This window comes from Zonotrichia albicollis, chromosome 7 (assembly GCF_047830755.1).
Source record: "Zonotrichia albicollis isolate bZonAlb1 chromosome 7, bZonAlb1.hap1, whole genome shotgun sequence".
Classification (NCBI taxonomy): domain Eukaryota; kingdom Metazoa; phylum Chordata; class Aves; order Passeriformes; family Passerellidae; genus Zonotrichia; species Zonotrichia albicollis.
This window is the reverse complement of record NC_133825.1, coordinates 36,761,579-36,782,324: the sequence shown is the minus strand read 5'-3', so window position 1 is coordinate 36,782,324 and position 20,746 is coordinate 36,761,579. Positions and strand designations below refer to the sequence as shown.

The window sequence follows — 20,746 nt, the reverse complement described above, 5'->3', positions numbered from 1 at the left end:
CCCGGAATGTCGGAGCCACGGCCGAGAGAGCTGCACGGCCACGGCGGGCAGCGTGTCCCGGCTCGCTGCGGGCACTCCGGGGTGCTGCGTGGGAAGCACTCGGGCCATGGCTGGGCACGGCTCCCCAGCTCCTGCAAGGGCCGCTGGCGTGATGAACCGAGCAGAACCAGGGGCCTGACCCGCACTGGGGGCGGCGGAGGTCGGGCACAGGAGGAGGAAAGAGAGCGGAGCTGGGCACGCCCCTGGTGCAACACTATCTTGGAAGGGCAAGAGAGAACAGTTTTAAACTAAAAGAGGGGAGATCTAGATAAGATGTTAGGTGGAAATTATTCACAATGACAATGGTGAGACACAGGAATGGGTTGCTCAGAGAAGTTTTAGGTGACCCATCCCTTGAAATGTTCAAGGCCAAGTTGGATGGAGTCCTGGGTACCTGATCTAGTAGGCAGCATCCCTGTCCATGGCAGGGGGATTGGAACTAGATGGTCTTTAAGGTCCCTTCCATCCCAAACCATTCTATTGTTCTATGAATCCAACACTCAGCCACACCCCGAGGGGTCAGCACCTGCCTGTGTCATCACCCTGCACATCACCATCTCTCTCTGCAGGGGCCCCAGGGGTGGCTGTGCCATGGCAGCCAGCCTGAACTCCAAGAAAGGCCTCATCTTAGGTCATGCAAGGCACTGACTTGCCCAAAAACTTGTAGCCAGTGGATGCCCCAGGCACGATGGCATTTGTGCAAGCCTGCCTTTCCCAGCCTGTTTTTCTGAGGGGCTGGGCACAGAGCTCTCTGTGTGTCTCTGGAAGCACAAAGTGGCTGTGGTGGGGACTGGGACAGCACTACCAGGTCACCCTAGTGTGGCACATTCACAGTGCTCACAGCACAGAGTCTGGGTCTGTGAGCACTGTGAGAGACAGCAGCAGAGACATGTTGGAAGACAGCAGGAACTCATGCCACTCTGGCTGCTTCAAGTGGCTAATCACCTCCTCTGCTAAAGCCCTTATTTCTCATTGAACATGTCTGGCTACAGCTTCTGCCTGTTGCTCCTCGTTCTTCTTTCACTGCTAGATTCAAGAGCTCTCCAGTCCCAGTGATTGTTTCCCACAAAGGTGCTTCCATACAGCCATCAAATACCCCTTTATTTCATTGCTGACGACTCCCTCTTGCAGGGTGCCTGGCTGAGCACCAGGCTTGCTGCGTGGCTGCCTGCTGCAGGGTCCTCACAGCCAGAATGTTGGCATCCAGGCACAGGGAGCCTGCTACAGGGCACTGCCATGAGGAAGGAACCACACCAGCTCTCTGCATTTGCCATGCTGAGCCACGATGCCCAGCAAACCCAAGTGTGACCACCACACATGTGCAATGCCATGCTTGTGTGCTCCTGTGAGTGCTGTGGGTGTGCTGTGCCTGCCAGTGTCCACAGCCCATGCCCAGCTGCACCCCTGCATGAGTGTGTGTGCACTCAGGGTGAGCACCCCTCCTGCCGAGCTGCTCCCTCATCCCAGCTTTGGTAACACCCGGATAATTATTTGTACAAACTGCAGGCTGGCTCCCACTGCCCTCCCCCTGACTGGCAGGTACAGCAAACACACATGCCAGCAGGCAGCCAGCTCGAGCATGCCAGGACTGTGGATGGCACCGGGCACACCGGCTCCCTGGGGCTCTAAACCCAGCATGCCAGCACAGCGGGGCTTGGCACTGGCCACGAGCACACACAGGTGGGGCTGCCGGTGTGCCAGTGCAGCACACGTGCAGCCGTGCAGCCATGCAGCTGTGCAGCCATGCAGCCTTGCAGCTGTGCAGCCTCGCAGCCGTACAGCTGTGCATGTGCATTGGTGTGTGCATGGCACAGGGCACGGCTGGGCACACGGTGCTATACACACATACGTGCAGCCCCGCAGGTGCACACACCGTGTCCCTGGGGTGTGCTTACCCCCCAGCTCCCTGTGAGCACACACGTGCTGAGTGCCAGCAGGACACACGGGCCGAGAGCACCTTGCCCACTGCAGCCCCCAGGCACTGCTGCTGGCACCCAGCAGGGTGGTTTTCCACTCCTGGGGCTGCAGGGTGTTCCCCAATAGCTGCTTTTGGAGCTCATCAGTGCCCTTGCCATGGATGCTGCCACCTTGCCAGGATATTTCTTTGCAGCCAGCAGACGCCTTGGTACAACAACAGCCACAGCCATAAGAAACATCCTTGCACCCATTCCTGGGCCCTGTGCTGCCCTAGATGTCTCCATCCCACCCCTCTGGATGCATCCACACTGGGGCCATAATGGGGCAGGCACCTTGGGGTGTGACAGAGCTCTCTGCAAAGGGCTGCAGAGGGAAGCACGGAGCGTCAGTGGAACGAGCTAGGATGCATGAGAACAGTGGCAGGGATGTTTGCAGAGCAGTGAGGTAGGGCGCAGGCGTTGGGGCACAGGGAGCCTGGCAGTGTGGTGCACGGAGGGGGTGGGACGTGCAGGGAATGGTGGCACGGTGATGGGGACAATGCACAGGAAATTAGAGCGAGCAGCAGCCAGACACGCTGCGGGGGGAAGGGAGATGCTGCGCTCCACTGAGGGCTGTGTGAAGGAGGGGGAAGGCTCATCTGCTGAGCTGGGGCCAGCATGAGTACCAGCCACCTCTTTGCACATCTGGGACCTCCCTTTCCCATCCCCAGGACTAATATGTCCCAGTTTCCCCTGGCCCTTGCTCCTGGGGCCCCATCCATGCTGACCCAGCTCCCAGGGAATGGGAACTCTCCTAAAGCCAGCAGTCCTGATTCTTGGTGACCCTCTGCCTGGTGGCTCATCTGCCACCCCAGGCTCTCCCTGGGGACAAGGCAGCAGGAAGGTGGGGACCAGTCTGCCCCGTACTTGCATTGCAGTGGGCAGAAGGGTGGCACAGGGTACTGCCAAGCAGAGTAAGCCTCTGTGGTGGCAGTGCCAGGGACAGTACTGCTCTGGGAGCAGGAGGGAATCCACCTAGGATCAGGGACAAGAATCCACCCAGGATCAGCTGGATTCATAGAGCACTCATCCAGCAAATGTCCTCCAGCAAATTTCAGATGGTGCAATACAAATAGGGTGCAGGTGAGCACAGGAATGCTGACTGAAGGCACTAACATCCAGGATACTTCACTGGAGCCATCATTCCCCTTTCTAGAGCATTATGAGGGCCAGACACCTGCACACAGGGTGCTGGGTGCACAGCACACACACACACACTGCCAGCACACTCACGAGCACCTACATGCACACACACAACAGTCTGTGAGCAGCCACCCCCTCTGCCTGTGTGAGCACTTAGTGTGCCACCCAAATGTGTGTGCAGACCATGCACACACACACACCTGCACTCACACGTGCATGCAGTGATGTGCAAACATCCCATCATATACCCCTGCTGCTTTTTGACACAAGGAGAGGGCTCACACTGCCACCACAGCACGCTGCGCGTCCCTCGGCTGCCAAGTCGGTCCTGGCTCTTGCCTGGCACTGCTTTTTTCTCTGGAGGGGCTGTGCTGGGACATCCCTGCTCCAAGGGTGTAATTTCCACTGTAAATGTATTCATGGATAATTTATCCACAGTTGTTCCTGTGCTAATGTTGTCTTTTAGCTGAAATAGCTCTCCTCCTCCCTGGCGTTTACCCTGCTGATATATTTATAGTGAGCGCTCCATTTCCCCACAGCTTGCACTGTGCTGGGCACGAGTCGCTGTCCTCCCTTCACAAGTCTCCTGGGCTCTGCCTCCCTGGCAGCCCCATGGTACCTCTGCTCCTCTTCCAGGCTGATTCCAGCACAGGCAGGTCCCTTGGGGCCCAGGCAGGCATGAAAGCAAGTGCCCAGTCCTGCCAGAAATGCCTTCCTGGCTCCTCCTAGGATTGCTTTGCCTCTCCCATGTCTGAGTGCCCGTTGTGTGGTGGCTCACAGTGATGGACTCCCATGCTCAGATGGCTGCTTGCTTGATCCCTCTTGTCCCTGCTGTCCCCTCCCTGCCATTGTCCAGCAGTGTCTGATCTCCTGTCTTGCCCACAGACCTCCTCTGTCTCTGGTCCTGCACCCCAGACCATCACACTGCTCCCGTGTGCCCTGGACACCTTTCAGCGTGGGGTCTCTGTGCCATGGCTGGCAGTGACCTGGTGACTGTCACCCATCTCAGCGGCTCCCTGTGAGCTTCTTCCCCCAGCCCCCTTCCCCAGTCCCCTCCTGCTGCCAGCAGGAATCCCTCTCAGGTGCTCCCTGGGCACCCAGCAAACCCTGGGAAGGCATTACCATCACCAAAGTCACGTTAACCCCCAAGTTTGTTTAATCTAGTCTCCTTCCAGATTAATCCAATCCTCTTCCTCACAGGTTTCCTGTGTCCTTGGCAGCAGCAGGGTGTGAATGCTGGATCCCAGGCACTGCTCACCCAGGGGTCTCCAGGGGTCTCCAGGGGTGCCCAGCCCCTGCCCTGGGACCCCCAGCCCTGCAGCTCTCTCACAGCCCAGCCCCTGTCTCTGCACAGCCTCCCTGCACCCCGCACGGTCCCCAGCCTCTCCTGTCACCGTGCACAGTGCCCCCGGGTCCCCGCTTGGACTCTTCCTGTCGCCGGGACATCATTAGAAATGTTAATTATTTATTATCACTAAAAGCCCTTTTTGCTGCATTGCTGTTCTCTGCCTATCTCTGCCCCGTGCTGCCTGTAACCGGATCCGCCTGTGCTTGCCTCCTGCTCGCAGTCGCTGTCCCTGCTTCCCTCCTACCTGCTGGGACACAGCGTGGGGGAGTCAGAGCCTTCCACCACCCCCTGCAGGACGAGGCCCTATGGGACGAGCTGGACTTGTCCCCGTGGGATCCCAGAGCTATGTCTGGTGTGGACATGCACCTGTAGCAGTGCCCAGCCTGGGGACTGCCCTGTCCCATGCCAGGAGAAGGGACAGGAAGACAGAGGAAGGACCTGGCTGGTGCTGTGATGGAGCGAGGAACCATTAGCTCTTCTCAGCCAAGGACAATTTTGTCCCTCCCCAGAAGCACTGGGATGGGGCTCCCTGGCCAAGGGATATCAGCAGGGTGGAGGCATCAGACTGTGCTCAGCCCTCCCAGACAGCATCCCTGGCTGGGAAAGAGCAAACAGGCTGAGAGGGAACCTGGGGTGCTGCTTGCAGCCAGCTGGGACTGGCAGGAAACACTTGGGGCAGCCAGCTGCTTCAGAGAAGCCGTGCAGCTGCAAGGAGGCAGGGGAATGCCCAGCCTGCACGGCTCAGCCTACTCTGCCAGGACTCCTGAAAGATTTATCAGCTCCAAGTGGATCCCATTGATGAATCAATTAAAGCTTATCAAAAGCAGTGGAGTTCCTTCCCATGGGGCAGGGCTGGCACTGGATGCAGCAGCTCTGCCACAGCCAGTGCTGGGTGAGATTGGGAGCTGCTTCAGGTTGTAACATCCCTGAACACTGCTGGGCAGAAATCACCTGCTGGCAGCATCTGTGCCTGCTAGAGCCAGCCAGGGCGCCCTGGTACCTTCTAGGGACTGGCAGAGTGGGCGCTGATGGGAGCCAACTGGAGTCAACATAAAACCTGGATCTGTCACAAGAGGCCTCTCCTTTGTATTCCCCCCCTCTCCAAAAGGAGCCAGGCTATCCAGGCTATCCAGGTTAGCAAGCTCCCCAGCCCCGGTGCTGTCACCCCTGTGCTGCAGGTCCTGCTCAGTGCTGGAGAGCCAGGCAGCAGCGAAGGAGGCTGCAGCGGTAGCTGTGGGAGAGACGCTGGGGATGGCTCCCACGGGAGCGCAGGGAGGAGCACCCAGGCCGCTCCTGGAGCAGTATTGATTCCTGCAGCACAAGCGCTGCCTCCTGTGCCTATTCATTGTCGATGTGCGGGAGAACAGGAGCAGGAGAGCGCGGCTCCCCCTGCACAGCAGCCCACAGCGCTCGGGCCGCGCCGCTTCCCTGCCCGCAGCGCCCTGCCCTGCCCTGCCCAGCGCCGTCACAGCCGCCGAGCCGCAGGGGCTGCGTGCGATAATGCAAAGCAGATCCAACCCACCCCAGCCCCGAGCTCTCTGCAGTCCCCTCCCCACAGGCTGAGCGTGTTCCCTGGCCAGGCACGGGAGAGGGACCCAGGGCTGCGGGTGCTCTGCCTGCCCCTGGAGCTGACAGCCGATTCCCCTGTTGTTCCTGCACACCCCTTGCGGTTCCCCAGAGCTTTTCTCTGCCAGAAGCACTCTGTAAGCATTTGCTCTGCAGCAATAAATCAGAGGGATGCTCACACGAGCACGGGCCAACCCTGTGCTCCCTGGGACCAGGGTGCTGCAAGATGCTTGAGGCAATGCTCAGCCCCAGAAGGTGGTTCATTCATTCCGTCTGCCCACAGCTTGGTGGGGCTCCAGGTGGTAGTTCTCTGAACTGCTTGGGTTGTCTGGGTCCTTTAGGACTAGAGCAGAGCAACCAGGGACCTCTCTGCACCCATGTGTGGTCCCAGAGGGTCCCCAGGACTGGCTGGGGTCTGATATGGATGCAACAGCCTTGGCTGTGGACAAGGTGGTTCCCTGTCCCCGGACCACGCCTGGTTGTCCATGTTCCTCCTGCTCAAACCCTGGCAAGGAGCCAGGGAGGAGCAGCCCTGCCCTGCCCCCCTGACACCCCCAGAGCATGTTGAGCCCGCAAGTTCTCAGCTCCCTGAGAGCCCCGGGAGTCACAGGAACTGGCAGGCTCTCTGGGGGCTGGGAAGAGGCTCCAGGGCTCACAGAGAAAGGAGGTCAGGGAGAGCTGAGGTTGCCCCATGCTGTCCTTTCCATTCCAAGGGCCAGGGCTCAAGCCAGTCGATGCTGTGCAAGCAGGAGCTGTATGCAGAGCTCACTTGAAATCAGCCCCAGATCTGGGGCTGCCAACAGCTCCGTTCTTTCCTGCACTGCTCCTTTCAGCATGTGCCTCCCCATGGCCCCAGCTGATGCAGCTGCAGATAAACAGACAAGGAGAGCCAGGCAGCAGCTCCCGGCTTGCTGTGCTGTCCCCTGGGAGGCACAGACATGGCAGCTTTAGATCAAGACTCTTCAGAAGCAAGAACAATCCCAGTTATCAGCAGAGAGCGGCTGCTGGTTCCCGGCATTCACTCCGCTGGGTACACAGCATGGGCAGCGGGTTTTGGACCGAGGCACTGGGACCACTGATGGGATACTGGAGCTCCCACCAGCATGGCCGGGCTGGGGGCAGAGCAGGCAGCAACAGGTGACCCCTGCCCAAAACTGGGAGCAGTGGGAGCCCAGTGCCACCCTGCTCTACGCGGAACTAGAGTCAGCCTTTAGGGAGTGGGATTTCCATGCCTGGCAAGACTCCCAGGACCCCTCAGACCACTCTAGCCCAGGAGAAGCTGAGCCATAGTCAAGCCAAACCCTACAGTAGTATTCTGGGGTAGCTCAGGGACCAGTTCAGGTGGGATGCCCTGACCCATTTGCCCTTTCCTGGGGAGCATAGGGGTGTTAGTGATGCAGTGGGTTTCTGTCCCCATGGGTGGCAATCTGGAGGGTACCAACGTGTCCTTTGAGGGAAGCAGAAGCACAGACACAGTGGCTGAGGCTGGAGAGGACATGAGATTCTGTTTCTAGTGGACAAAAAGAAGGGGGTCCTTCTGCAGCCCACACCTTGCAGTGCTTGGACTGTTTTACTGCTGCCATGGAAACTGCTGTGGAGCATCATTCTGTTGCACTGGCCAGGGTGACCGGGCCATGGCAGTCCCCAACCTTCTTTGTGCTCTCACACCTGGATTTACAGAGTGGGAGAGGCTGGATGCTGCCTGCCAGTCACCATCCTTGGGTCACCCTGTGACAGGATGGGGGCATCCCTGGGTAGGGCACCCAAGGAACAGAAGGGATGGAGAAAGCAGGTAAGTGCTGGCAGGGGCTGTCTGGTGCCATTCCCAGACAAACCCAGCTCCCACGTGGCCAGGGGCTCCACGCTGCTTGGCCTCCCACAAACATAAATCATTTTCTAATTTATAACATGAATAATTGATTTTGCCTCCATAGCTGGCGATAAATCTCCTGTGCGCACATGCATAAGAAAATAATAATAATGAAAGCGATCAGGATCTGCTGCCATCGATTACCTGTGAGAGGGAACATGGTCCCCTGTGTGCCACATGAGGCTTGGAGAGGGGCCGATTCCAGGGGATGCTGCGTGGCCCTGCCTGACGTGAGCTTTCCTTGCCCTGAGCAGGGGCACCTGTCTGACGTGGGATGACTGGACATACCCTAGTCTGAGCCCCTGGGGCTGTGCTGGGACCCACCCTGGGCACTCAGGAAGGTCCGAGTACTTCAGGGTATCCCAGACTTCAGGCATCAGCAGTCCCAGCCTTGTAAGTGCACCTAAGGAGGGATAAGGTGCTCGGCATAGCTCCATTCAGGGACGCTGTGTGTGATGCCTCAGTGGCACCTTGCCAGGGTGGCCAGTGACTGTTCCCCTGTCCCTCGGCAGCTTCAGTCCAGAGGGAGCTGCAGAAGCCACTCCGGCCCCCGGCTGCCCGGCCCCGCACAGGCAGCAGCGTGCACGCCGTGGGACATTGCTCTGCCCGGATCACCTCCGGTACCCCCCATGAAGCTGGCTGGGATACAGCCGGACGGAAACTGCATCGGAGAGCTTCGGCTCTGTAGCAAGGAGGTCCTGGAGCGGGGAGCGGGCCCGCTGCCCATCGGCCAAACTTCGGGCCGCCGCACCGGCTGGCCCGAAGCCTTCCTAGAGCGGTGTCCCCACGTGTGCCCGCCCGGTCACAGCGAGCACCACGGCTCCCGCCCGCTGTGTGACCCACCACCCCAGCCACGGAGCCTCCTTCCTGCGGCTGCAGGCTGCTGCCGGGGCAGGACGGCCCGCCGCGGCACCGTGGCCGCCCGTGGTGCCGAGCAGAGCACGGTGCGCCCCGGCGGCGGCGGTACCGGCCCGTGTGCCCGGGGCCGCGGGGAGGAGCGGCGGTATCGGCCCGAGTGCCCGGGGTCTCGGGGAGGAGCGGCGGTACGGGCCCGTGTGCCCAGGGCCGCGGAGAGGAGCGCCGGCGGCACCGGCCCGAGTGGCCGGGGCCGCGGGGAGGAGTGGCGACGGGGCGGGGCGGGCGCGGGGCCGCGCTGCCGGTGCCGCACTACAGGTCCCGGCGCTCCCCTCGGCGGGGCGGGCTCGGCGCGGCGGAAGCGGCGGCGCGGCGCGGAGCGACGGGGGACCCGGCGCGGCCACGGGTAACGGCGGCGGCCTGGCGGGCGGCCCGGCGCGGCCCAGCACGGCCCGGCGCGGCGGGGCGCTCGGTACCGGGGCACAGCGGCCAGAGGTGCGCACCCTGGCCGCTCCCGGCGCTGCCCCGCTCTCCCTCACCCTGGTGTCCCAGCCCTGATCCTTATCCCCTGTCCCTTCCCTGTCCCCAGCCCTGCTCCCCTCGCCCTGTCCAAGCGCTGATCCCCGGCTGAAGCCCGTCCTCCCCAGTCCGCCGGCAGGCAGCCCCCGGGATGCCGGATAAGGGCCCGCTGCAGACCCCATAGCTCTCCCAGCACAGTCACAGGGCCGTGTGTCAGCCCTTGGGTGCAGGAGAGCTGCACGCGTTCCTGGGTGCTCGGTGCGCCACTCAGCCGTGCCGTGTAAAACAGGTGTCTGCTGCTCACACGTGCTGGGCACTGCCTTTCATGGCTGCCTGCAGGCCCCTGGCGTCCTCGTGTATCCTTCACACCACCTGTGGTTCTGTGTGCTGCCTGCTGTGGCCCATGGCACGATGCTGGTGACCAGATACGCCTCTTGCACATTTTAGGGTGGTCATCCCAGTCACTTGCTTCCTGGTGTAAGTGCACTGGAGGGCTCTGGGCCTTGCTTTTCAAGCTGCTCTTGCTCCCTGGGTAGCTACTTTGGGTTATTTTAACTTCATTTTCCCAGGCTAGGTCTTGCTTTGTTTCCTGCTTACATTTCTTGGATCCTTTCAACGGCGTCTTCTCTGGATGGTGTTTACAACAGCTCACTGCTCAGTATCATCTAATGACAATTCATTATTCAAGTAGAGGTTTGAGAGATGCTGTAAAACGAGACCCTGAAGTTCAGCTAAGTTGGCTCTTGCTTGCCTCACCAAAAAGCTTTGCCCAGTGATTCTTCTGAAATAGCTCTGGGCAAGCCAATGTCCCTCATTCATTGTGCAGGTATGCTGGCTCCTTTAACTGCCAGTTTTGTTCTGCACTGAGGATAGGAACAGGGTTTGTCCTGTTCTCAGCTCTGGTTGTGTTTTCTTTCTTGCAGAGAAAACCAGAGCCTTGTTGGCTGTACCCATCGCTCGGGCCCTGGTTTCTCCTTGGCACTGTGTGTCAGCAGGTTAATAGGTTCATCTCTGCACTGGCCAGGCTGGCCAGGTGACTGTGTCTGTGTGGACATACTGTTTTTGCTTTTGCTGCAGCTGTTTTTGCAAGGCCTCTGCCTCATTTGCATTTTTCTGTTTAAAAACAGTGATTTTTCCCTTTTGAGTCATCTTTATTTTTGAGACATCATTAATTTTCTCTCCCTCCTTGTTTATTAATAGACCTTTTCACTTTTGTGCTGATTCTGCCTGGTTATATTTGTAAAGTCCTTTGTATTCCCCTTAGCATTCTGGCTGTTAACTCCTTCTGCTGGTTTGTTGTCCCTTCCCTCTCCCATGCCCCCCTGCAGCTGTGAGGGGACACTATTGACTTTCAAATCATCTTCCTGTCTGGAATGTTCCCCTTCTCTTCTTCCAGGTATCTCCTAAGAGCATCTATTCCAGGTGTCTCCTAAGAGTATTGCAAGTGAAAGGCACGATTGAAATCTCAGTGCCTTTGATGCTATTGACACCTCCTCACACAGACAGTGTTGTGTGGCTGCTGGAGAGCTCTTTCTCCTGGCAGCAGGGGACAGGACGCCTTAAAAAGCTGTGGATGCAGCCTTTTGCTCTTTGAATGCTTTGCTTTGCCCTGTGCCAGTGGCTGTGTTCATGCCTTTGCTCTGTCTCCACCACGTATCCAGGTCCTTTCCTGGCCCTGTTGCTGCTGTTGAGCCAGGTGGCCTGGGCTGGAGCTCTGCTGGGAGCAGGAGAGGTGCAGGGCAGCCAAAACCTCTGACAGTCCTTGTCCGGGCTGCCAGGGGCTGGTTGTGCAGTTGGTAAGTGTGCCATGGCACGTGCCTGGCATGGGATGAGTCCTGCAAGTGTGAGGTTCCCCAGTGGAGCTGTTTAGAATCTCCTTGTACCTGCCTTTTTATTAATCTTGTTATTGTAGTTATTTTTTTCCCCTTCAAAGGGCCCAATCTGCTGCAGGCTGTAAAGAGTGACATTGTGGTGTGCGAGCTGCATGCCAAGGCTGCGTGAGGTCCCCCAAGGCTCCTGGTCCCCCACTGTTGCCATCCCTGTTCACTGCCAAGGCTTTAAGGTTATCTGCTCTATCGATGGGAATATGGATTGGGTGGAATTAGAAACCTCGAAGGCTAAAAATACAGCTCCCTGCCAGGAAATGCAGCAGCCTGCTGAGAGGGTGCTGTGTGGCACTGGGACTTCTCCAGGAGCTGCCATGTTCCACATGAGCACCACAGCCCAGCAGCATCCCTGCCTGTTCCCACGCTCTTGGCTGGCTTGCTCTTGCTTGTGGGGTCCTTCCCTCGACGGGACAGGAGAAGAAGTCAGGGAGAAGATGCTGCCCATGTGTGCTGCAGATGTTCGATAGAGGAGAAGCACAGGCTGGCACTTGAGCAGGCAGCTCGCTGAGACCTCACCAATGCATACCATGAGCACAGGCTCCCTGTGAGCAGATTGTTGTGTTCCTGGGAACAGTGTGAGAGGAGCCTGTGCCTTCAGGGAGCTCTGGCTGCCTCCTGACTGATGATCCAGCACTCTCCTGGCCATGCTAGGCTGTGTTGTGCTGGGCTGGTGGGCTTTACGTGGGAGACAGCTGGGCAGCACTCCCATCACCGCTTTTGCCATGGTGTCATGGCCTTTCCCTGCTTGGTGCCGGAGTGCTGAGTTGTTTTGCTAGGCAGGTCCATGAAACAAGACAGCATCTGGGGCAGCACAGGCCTTTTTGGGGATGCACTGCTCATTGCTGCCTGTCTTTGTGGGGCAGGCTTGGTCCCAGACTCTGGAAGTGGTAGGGTTGCCCTGCCTAGTGTAGTGTGAATGAGACCCAAAGCCAGGGCCATTGCTCTGCCTCCCAGAGCATGAAATTAGTTGGTGCTGACCCGTGGCTGTGGCATTGATGAAGTGTTTGATAGGCTGGGGGCAGGGGCTGTGCTGCCCTGTGGGGAAAAAACAAAGCGCTGCAGCGTCCCTGCCAGTGTGGGTCATCTACCACCCTGCTGTGCCTCTTCCCAGGCTGCAGGAAGCAGCTCCTCCCCAGCAGTGTGTGGCAGGCAGAGGCAAAGCTGTGCAGGGAGAGGATGCTCCCAGCACCAGCCGTCTGGCTAATGCTGCACCATCTGCTTTGGAGGGTGAGGCAAGGTGAATGGCAGGTTTTTGAGGAGCCCATAAATCCTATGTGCAAAGGCTCTTGGAGGTGACATGGGATCTGCATGGAGCAATGCTGCTTCTGGTTGCTCCCCGTGCTGGGAATTGTCGGGAAGGAGAGCCTGGGGAGATCACTGACCCCCACAACTCCTTCAGCAATGAGCCATGGCCTGGGACTCTTGGGCTTGGCTGGGAAGAGTCCTTCAGCAGATCATGCTTCAGTGCAGTTGGAAGCTATCTGTGGTTGGAAATGGTGGTGCCAGGGGGGCTTCCAGTGCCCCCTCCCCTTTGGCACTTGGGCTGCCACTTGGTGAGAAAATGTATAATGCCTCAGTGTTGAAAAATGACTAATCCAGTCCTTGGAAGGTTTGTAGGATACATTCCTTTCTTGCGGTCGATAAAGATAAAGGGGATCGTTCTGCCAGCAAAATTAGTGTATCAAAGAGGGGGGGAAAAATGACAAGAGCTACGGAGACAGAAAAATGGTTGGGGCAGCCCTGGGATGGTGCTCAGCATCATCACAGCATCCATGCCTGCACCTCCTGTTCCTGCACCTCCTGTTCCTGCCCACTTGCAGCATGAGGTGCAGGCACAGGCACTGCGGTCGTACTGGGGGTAGTGCCCTGCTGGGCTTTTCCAGTGGTTTCCAGAGAGCCATGGGAGACTCATCCATCATGCCAAGGCAAAGGTCTGTCCATCCATCACAGAGGGGATGATGCTGTGTGGCGTGGGCAGCCCAGCCACTTTGCAGCCGTGGTTGGCCTCCCCTCGCCTTGCTGGCACCACTGCTGCTGTTGGTGCGGGGCCACGGGGAGCGTTCGCGCCTCGGTCAGGGGCTCTGTGCAGGGGAGCCTAATGCACCGGAGGTGCCTCGGAAATGAGAGCCTTGGATGGGTTCCTGGCCCTATTGATCTGCCGGCAGTTTATGCATCCTGACATTCATAATCTCGGTCGGCGCTGATGGTCCAGATTAATGGGCCCAGGGGCTGTCCATCCGTCACTTCACATTAATTACTGAAGAGGTGTTTTTCCAGTGATTTACCTGACAGCGGCCTGTGATGAATCCCCCTAAACAGAGTGGGCAGTGATTAATCATGGGGCCCCAGCCCAGCCCCACTCTGCCTTCCCCTCAACCACAGTGCAGCCCCCCGCACCATCCGTCTCCATAAACCCTGTCTGATGCATATTTATGGGGCAGGGGGCCTGGCCGCTTGTGGTGTGCCTGCTTCTGCCAAAGATGATGAAAAATAAATCTCTGTTGGGATGGGGCAGCAGGTGAGCAGGGCTGCATCATGCCATGGTCCTGTGCCAGGGTATCCCTGCGCTGGGATTTGCTTTCTGTTGTTCTGTGGCTGCCTCAGGCTTCTCTGTGGTTTTTGATGGCTGAGTAGTGCGTGGTCTTGGTGTTCTGCTTCAGCTGCAGACACTGGTCCCTTGGGCTTGAGGGTCCCAGGTAGCAGCTGCTGGAGCTGGGCCAGTGGTTCTGTCAGGATTTCCCTGCTTCCCCTAAGCTGGTGCACCCCACCAAAGGCTGTAGGGCTGTGGGGTGCTCCAGGCCCCAAACTCTGTCTGCAGATACGCTGCTGTGGGGCTGTGTTGGGACTGCACAATCGATCACTGTGTGCCAGTTGCTGAGGGAGCAGGGTGGGCGCTGGGACCCCAACCCAGTGAGCTGGGCAGGGCTCCCCCCGTGCTCTCAGCCTGGGGCTGCTGGGCCGCGGGCAGGACAGTGACGCTGTTCTCTCTTGCAGGCACGGTGGCACCATGCAGCAGGAGGCCGAAGGCGGCCGGGCGCGCCGCAGGAAGCCCGACATGGCCCTCTACGTGCCCAAAGCGCGGCGGGAGCGAGAGGCGCGAGCGGCAGGGGACGTGCGGGGGGCCGAGCACCGCCACGAGCCCCAGAACCACCGGCTGCTGCAGGACCCGGCCAGGGGCGAGGGGCAGAGGCCAAGCCCCCGAGCCAGGACACAGGCAGGCAGGGCGGCGAGGAAGGAGAGCAAGGTGGATGCCGGCCCAAAGGAGCTGCGGGCAGCCTCTGCCAGGCACAGCCATAGGACGAGAGGCAGCTGCCCTGTTGCACTGGAAAGCCTGGAGGCATCGCCCGGTGTGTGTGAGCCATGCCCAGATCCAGCTGTTGCTCAGCACAGGGACAGACAGGACAAAGCATCTCATGAAGAACCTGCAGAGCTCAGCCACAACCACAGGGTGATAAGGACTGAGCCTGACCCTCCATCCACACTGAATGCCCAGGCTGAGGCTGTGAAGGCTCCCCCTGAGCCCGGGGATGACCCCGTTAGCCCAACACCCGCTGCTAGCCCAACACTGGTTTGTCAGACAGGCCTGAGTGGCATGTCGGAGCACTTGGGGGACAGCACCCCAGATCCAGCTGAGGACCTCTCCCAAAGCCTGGGAGAGGCTGTCCTGCAGTCAGCAGGGGTGGGCAACCATAGCAGGGTGCCCCAGTTAGTGGAGGAGACAGTGGGTCCAAAAACCTGGGAGGAGGAGAGGCAGGAGGAGAGGGATGAGCAGAGGTCTCTCCTGGCAGAGCAGAGCAAGGGTTGTGCCACTGGGGTGCCAGAGGCAGAGGAGACGTGGGGAGGCAGAGCTGAGGTTCCTGGGGAGAGCACCCTGTATGCACCAGGAGCCAGCTGTGAGCCTGTGTTCCTGGGGGACAGCATGGGCGATGCTCCAGTGCTCCCAGGGGGGAGCACCCCACAGCAGGGCATGGGCAGCCCATCCCAGCCTGCCATGGAGGAGAGCACTGCTGGTGCTGGGGGTCCCAGAGGGAAGGGTGACCGGGTGCCTGCTGTAGTGGAAGCAGGCAGCACTTATGCCTGCACAGATAGCAGTGCTGGATCTGAGAGCAGCCCGTGGGAGGGAGCACCTCTGGAAAGCTGTGAGCCCCCAGTGCCCCTAGAGCAGCTGTGCCATGGCATGGAGGGGATCTCACCTGCATCCTGGGCCAAGGAACTGGCAAAGCCAGATGAGGATGTGGGCTCACTGCAGAAGCACCAGGAGGCTGAGAAAGAAGAGAGAGGTCTCCACAGCAGCTCCCCTACGGAAGGACAGAGCAGTGCCAGTGCTGAAACCCTGAGCCAGACCAGCCCAGGTGCTGAGGAGAGCTGGGATGTGCTGTTCAACGATGATGGGGACTGCCTGGACCCCCGCCTGCTGGAGGAGGTACTCCCTGCTAGCCAGGGTTTGTGGGGATTGGCAGGGTCGGTGGGTGGCTGGTGCCCGCTGGGATGAGGGGGATGTGTTCCTGTGTTCTCTGGGGTGAGTGCATGGGGTGGGTGGGCTGCACCCAGGGCATGGCCAGCCTGGCTGGCTGTGCTGCCTGCTCTTAGAGCCAGCCTTCCCCTGTGCTCCCAAAACACCTGGGATCTCCATGTTCCCATCTGTCCCATCCCATCCGGCATTGCTGGGGAAGGTTGGGGTGATTTCTCCTCTGTAGTACTTAAGGTGTGCCCAGTAAAACCTGCTGAAATGTAAACTGCAACTGCACCCTTATGAGACCAGGGCTGATGATAAAAAAATGGGCTGAGATGTATGGGTTCCCATTGAAACAGCAACAGGATGTTTCCTCGAAACTATGGCTTCTTAATCAGCTGTGGCTCATTGCCATTCCCTCCTGCACACATGTTGCTGAATTTACTACACTTGGCTGCTTGGTGCCAGGACCCACACCATTCACAAGGAAAGCTCAGTTCCTGCAGCAAGGCTGGATATCCCTTATTGCATTTTAAATCAGTAGCGTCAAACTGGTAATTTTCCTGAAGAAACAAACAACATTAATATTGTTACATCCAGTGTCTGCCTATCCTTGGCTGGGAGCAGGGTGTGAGGTGATGGGTGGTGCCTTGATAACAGCGTGTATGAAGGGAACAGGTTAACTCTAGAGCACCTTACGGAGGGGCCTTGTCTGCAAGGCCTGGCTGATGTGCCCTCTTGGAGCCTGGCACAGTGCTGAGACAGTGGGACACAGAGGGCTTGCATTTGGGGGATGTGGAAGGACATGGGGTATTCCCATCCTTGCATGGCTGTGCTCCCCCGAGCCACTGTCCCTCACCCTCCAGACTGGAGATTGTGGTGAGTGCTAGTGTGAGGAGGACAGCACTGATGTTCTGAGACAGCTGGTGCAGGTGACACTGGCTTTCTGTCAGCTGGTGCCATGGACATGGCTTTGTCCTCAGGGGAGGAAGGTCAGGGAAGGTGCAGCCATAGGATGCTGTAGGCAAGGCTGTGCTGTGCAGTACAGGCTCTCACTCCAAGGACTATCTCTATTGGCTCCCCTGTGCACAAGCTCTGAGACAAGTTTGAGCTTTCCAGGAAGCTTCCCAAAATGGGTGAAAAAGAACCTGAAATAGGGATTTATCAAAAGTTGCCATCTTTGTCCCCTGCAGATTCATGGCGCCTCATGCTTCCTGAGCCCTCCTGAGCCCTCCGAGCTCCCAGCAGGTGGATGTAGCTGCTTGGGGAGGGCACAGGCTCTTGGGAGGATGGAGCTGTTGTTAATTAAAATAAAGAACAAGAAAATTAGTAACGTCTTCTTCGAAACCGAATCCTTATGCAATGCAGAGAGCTGGCAGAGAGCAAGATTTATGACGTTCTGTGCGGAGGAGAGATTTCTGATAGCGAATGGCTCTTTAATCTAGCAGGAAAAAACCACTGTAGTGAGCAGCATTGGCTGGCAGCTGAAACCAGACAAATTCAGAGCAGAAATCAGTTTGAACACAGAGTAATTAAGCACTGTGCCCGTTTCCTTGCGGGCTCTGTGGACTCTCCATCAGGCGGTGCGGCATGGCAGGGGCCATGATGCGTGCGTGCCCAGGGCTGTGGTGTCAGCCAGCAGCCACAGACCCCCAACCTGCTCTGGCAGGACTGTGTCTTCAGAGGGCAGCGAGATGTGATGGACAGGCATCATTTTCCCTGTCGTCTGTCTGTCCATCCATCAGCACTCATCCATCTGTACCCTCCCTAGGATGCCTGCCAGGGCTGGGGACCGCACTGTGGCTCCCACTGGCTGCTGTGCCCCATGGCTGGGAGCTGCTGGCATGCTGTGTGCTGGGCTGGGCTGGGCTGTGCTGGGCTGGGCTGGGCTGGGCTGTGCTGGGCTGGGCTGTGCTGTGCTGTGCTGGGCTGTGCTGTGCTGGGGACCTGTTGAGCTGTGCCTGCTGCGTGGCTGAGCCCTGCTGCCAGACGGCTCCTGTCCTTCCTGCCCCGCCACACTTGGTGATTTGTGAAGGTCAAGGGCTGCTCCGGCACTCTGTGCTCCTGCTCTCTAATCATCTCCCCGCTGTCTGGCACTCCCTGAGTGCTCTGCTCCCTCAAGCAGCACTGCAGGGCGTTATCCTGCCTGGAATGGCTCCCTTGCTTCCCTGAGCAGGCGCAGGGTGCCTGATGGGTGTGCTGCCCTGCACGGGGGTGATGGCAGGGCAGGAGGCTCTGCTGGCAGTGCTGGCTCCTCCCGTGAGCTCCATAACTCAGCTCTACCCTCCGCCGTCATCCAGCTGCTATGGCAGCACCCCCTTACCTGCCATGAATCCATCTTCCCCATAAAATTGTCGGAATGAGCACTTTTTATCGACTGAGCTGGCTGGGATTTATGGACTCTAACCTTGCAGTCGTGGTGTGCTCTGCTATGATCGTTTAGGGGATCGGGGTGGGAACCCATCTGAGTTATGTGCCCATTCCTTGGCATCACGCCAGCCCCACGCTCCAGGGGAACAGGAGCTGTCACTGCCTTTGGGCTGCACCTGGCCTGGGGTCTCAGCTGAGGCAGGACAGTGAATCCCCTTGGCCACTGGCACGGCGTGGTTTGGAAAGCAAGGGTTCAGCATGGGATGCGGGGTGGCCCACTGGGCGGAACAGGGTGCTGGGTGACCAGCTGGCACTGGCAGTGCTGCGGGACCCAGGGAAACAGGGGCTGGATGCACCCTTGTGCTGTGGCAGCAGGAGGCTGCTGCCTGTGTTTTTAAATAAAGGCTGTAAAATGTGCATGGTAGAAAAGCTCTACAGCCATCATCTTTTAGGGCTGGAGAAAGTGCCCCGCTGTGAGGTACTAAAGGTGCACAACCCATTTTATCAATAAGAAGATTGAGAAGGGACTTGATTAACATTAGTAAGTGCTGTGATGGGGAGGAGACCAGAGACTGAGGGTTCTTTAATCCGGTGGAGAGGCAGAACAAGAACTGCCAGCTGGAAAGTGAAGTCAGACAAATTCAAATGAGAAATAAAACATCAATTTCTAGGTGCACAGGTGATTAACCAGCAGAACTTGCTCCTCAGTGGAGCACTGTCTTTTTCATCTTGGCATCTGGGCTGCTGATAGGCTGCTCCAGTGCATGTGCTGCAGCCAGGGCGTGCTGAGCCTGGTGCTTCCATGTAGCAGAGAGACATCAATCTTTCCTCCTGGCGTTACTATCCTGCTCCTTGTTTTTCCCCTAAGGTATTTCAGGTCATCACATCCTTGTGGAAGGGAGGTGTGTTTGGAGATGCATGTGCTGTTTCATCCCTGCCATTCCTACCATGTCCCTGACCTGGCCGCTGAGCGTGGCAAGTGAAGGGATGCTGGTAATGGGAAAAGCAGGTGCCTGGTGTGAGAGCCCTGGTTGATAACTGCTAATTCTCAAAGCCATGAATCCATCTGCAGTGCTGGGCTGGGGTGCAGGGGTCTGGACAACTTTCTGGGGAGAACTTGCCACGGGTTAGGAACTGCTGTGAAGCAGGTGGGCATGGGTTGCTCAGTGCTGTGCCTCTCCTGCTGCTGCAGCTCTCAGGGGGTGAGAAGCACCAGGAGAGCCAGCAGTCACCCCGCTTCAACTACTATCGGGCGGAACCTGCTGCTCCAGACATCAGCGACGATGAGCTGCCCCACGTCATCGAGATCTACGACTTCCCCGCGGATTTCCGCACCGAGGATCTCATGCGTGTCTTCTGCAGCTATCAGTGAGTCTGCCAGCTCCATGTCCCTGGTGCTGGGCTTCCCTGCCTGGGCTCTGCTCCACATGGCTGCCCATCAGGTGCCTGTGCCTCGCTGACCTTCCCTCTCTTTGGCAGGAAAAAGGGCTTTGATATTAAATGGGTGGATGATACGCACGCCCTGGGCATCTTCTCCAGCCCCATAACAGGTACTGCTCCTGGTTCAGCTGGGGATGGGCAGAGAGGAGGCATCCCTCTCCCACAGCCAGATGCTGGACGTGGGGCTGCCCCTGCACGTGGACATGCTGCTCTCTTCCTGCAGCACGCGATGCCCTCAGCACCAAGCACCTGATGGTGAAGACGCGCCCACTGTCCCAGGGCACCCGCGCCTCTAAAGCCAAAGCCAGGGCATTTGCTGGTGAGTGGTGCTGCCCTGTGCCAGCTTGTGCCATCCTGCTTGTGCTGCAACATCATCCTGATAACTGGGGAGGGTTGGGGCAGCCAGCACGGCTCCACAGCTGCCCTGTCCCTCGCAGAAGGCCCCACTAATGTCCCCCATCTTCACAGAGTACCTGCAGCCAGCCAAGGAGCGCCCTGAAACATCAGCTGTCCTGGCCCGGCGGCTGGTGATTGGTGCCCTGGGGGTACGGAGCAAGCAGACACCAGCCCAGCGAGATGCAGAGCGGAGGAAGCTGCAAGAGGCTCAAGGTGAGTTTGGAGGGGCTGCAGTATAGGGGAGCCTTCCTCTTGCATGCTCTGTCTCACAGGGTGCTGGGTGAGAGGGGGCTGCAGCAGGGTGGGCTCCAGCCACATCCACAGGGAGGTGGGGTGGTGGGGGTGTGGCATTGACCCCCTTGTCTCTGCAGAGAGGAAGCGCCTGGAGAACAAGCAGCGGGAGGATGCCTGGGAGGGCCGGGACTGAGCCAGGAGGCTGCACTTTGAGCCCATGTCCCTCTCTGCAGGCGGGCAGAGCACTCTGCGTCTCAGAGCTGGGACACGTTCTGCACCGTGTCCAAAAGCACCGGGCTGCTTCACCAAGAGGGCTGAGCAGCGTGAGGGCTGGTTGGTGCTGTGGGGATGCTGTTGCTGTCAGGCAGCACTGCCCACCCTGCCCAGGGCAGAACCCCCGAGGCTGCCAGCCGCAGCAGGAGCAGCAGCAGGATGCAGGGAGCTCAGCAGAGAGCATGGGGGGCTGTGTGGGGTGGCCCTGGCCACCTGGAAGGGCCTTGTGAGTGAGAGTTTCTGTCCTTTATTTTGCTAATAAATGCCATTTATTTTATTTGCTTGCCTGGGTGGTGGCTCCCCGTTCCCTTCATACCGGGGCAGGGTGTGCGTGCCGGGGGCAGCTGCGCATGGTCCGCGGGCTGTGGGGATGTCCACCCCTCCCAGGTGCTGCTGGGT

The 20,746-nt window shown here is 58.7% G+C and overlaps 1 protein-coding gene across 1 annotated transcript; it reads left to right on the top strand.

The window, feature by feature from the left end:
* The first annotated feature begins 6 nt into the window (after positions 1–6).
* Positions 7–20,624, top strand: R3HCC1L (R3H domain and coiled-coil containing 1 like). Its single transcript, XM_074544197.1, has 11 exons — positions 7–199; positions 4,706–4,814; positions 6,044–6,188; positions 8,434–8,753; positions 8,801–9,271; positions 14,176–15,604; positions 19,197–19,372; positions 19,484–19,554; positions 19,668–19,763; positions 19,913–20,053; positions 20,212–20,624. The coding sequence occupies exons 1-11, from the start codon at positions 7–9 to the stop codon at positions 20,265–20,267; spliced, it is 3,207 nt and encodes a 1,068-aa protein (XP_074400298.1). The 3' UTR covers positions 20,268–20,624.
* Positions 20,625–20,746: the final 122 nt, after the last annotated feature.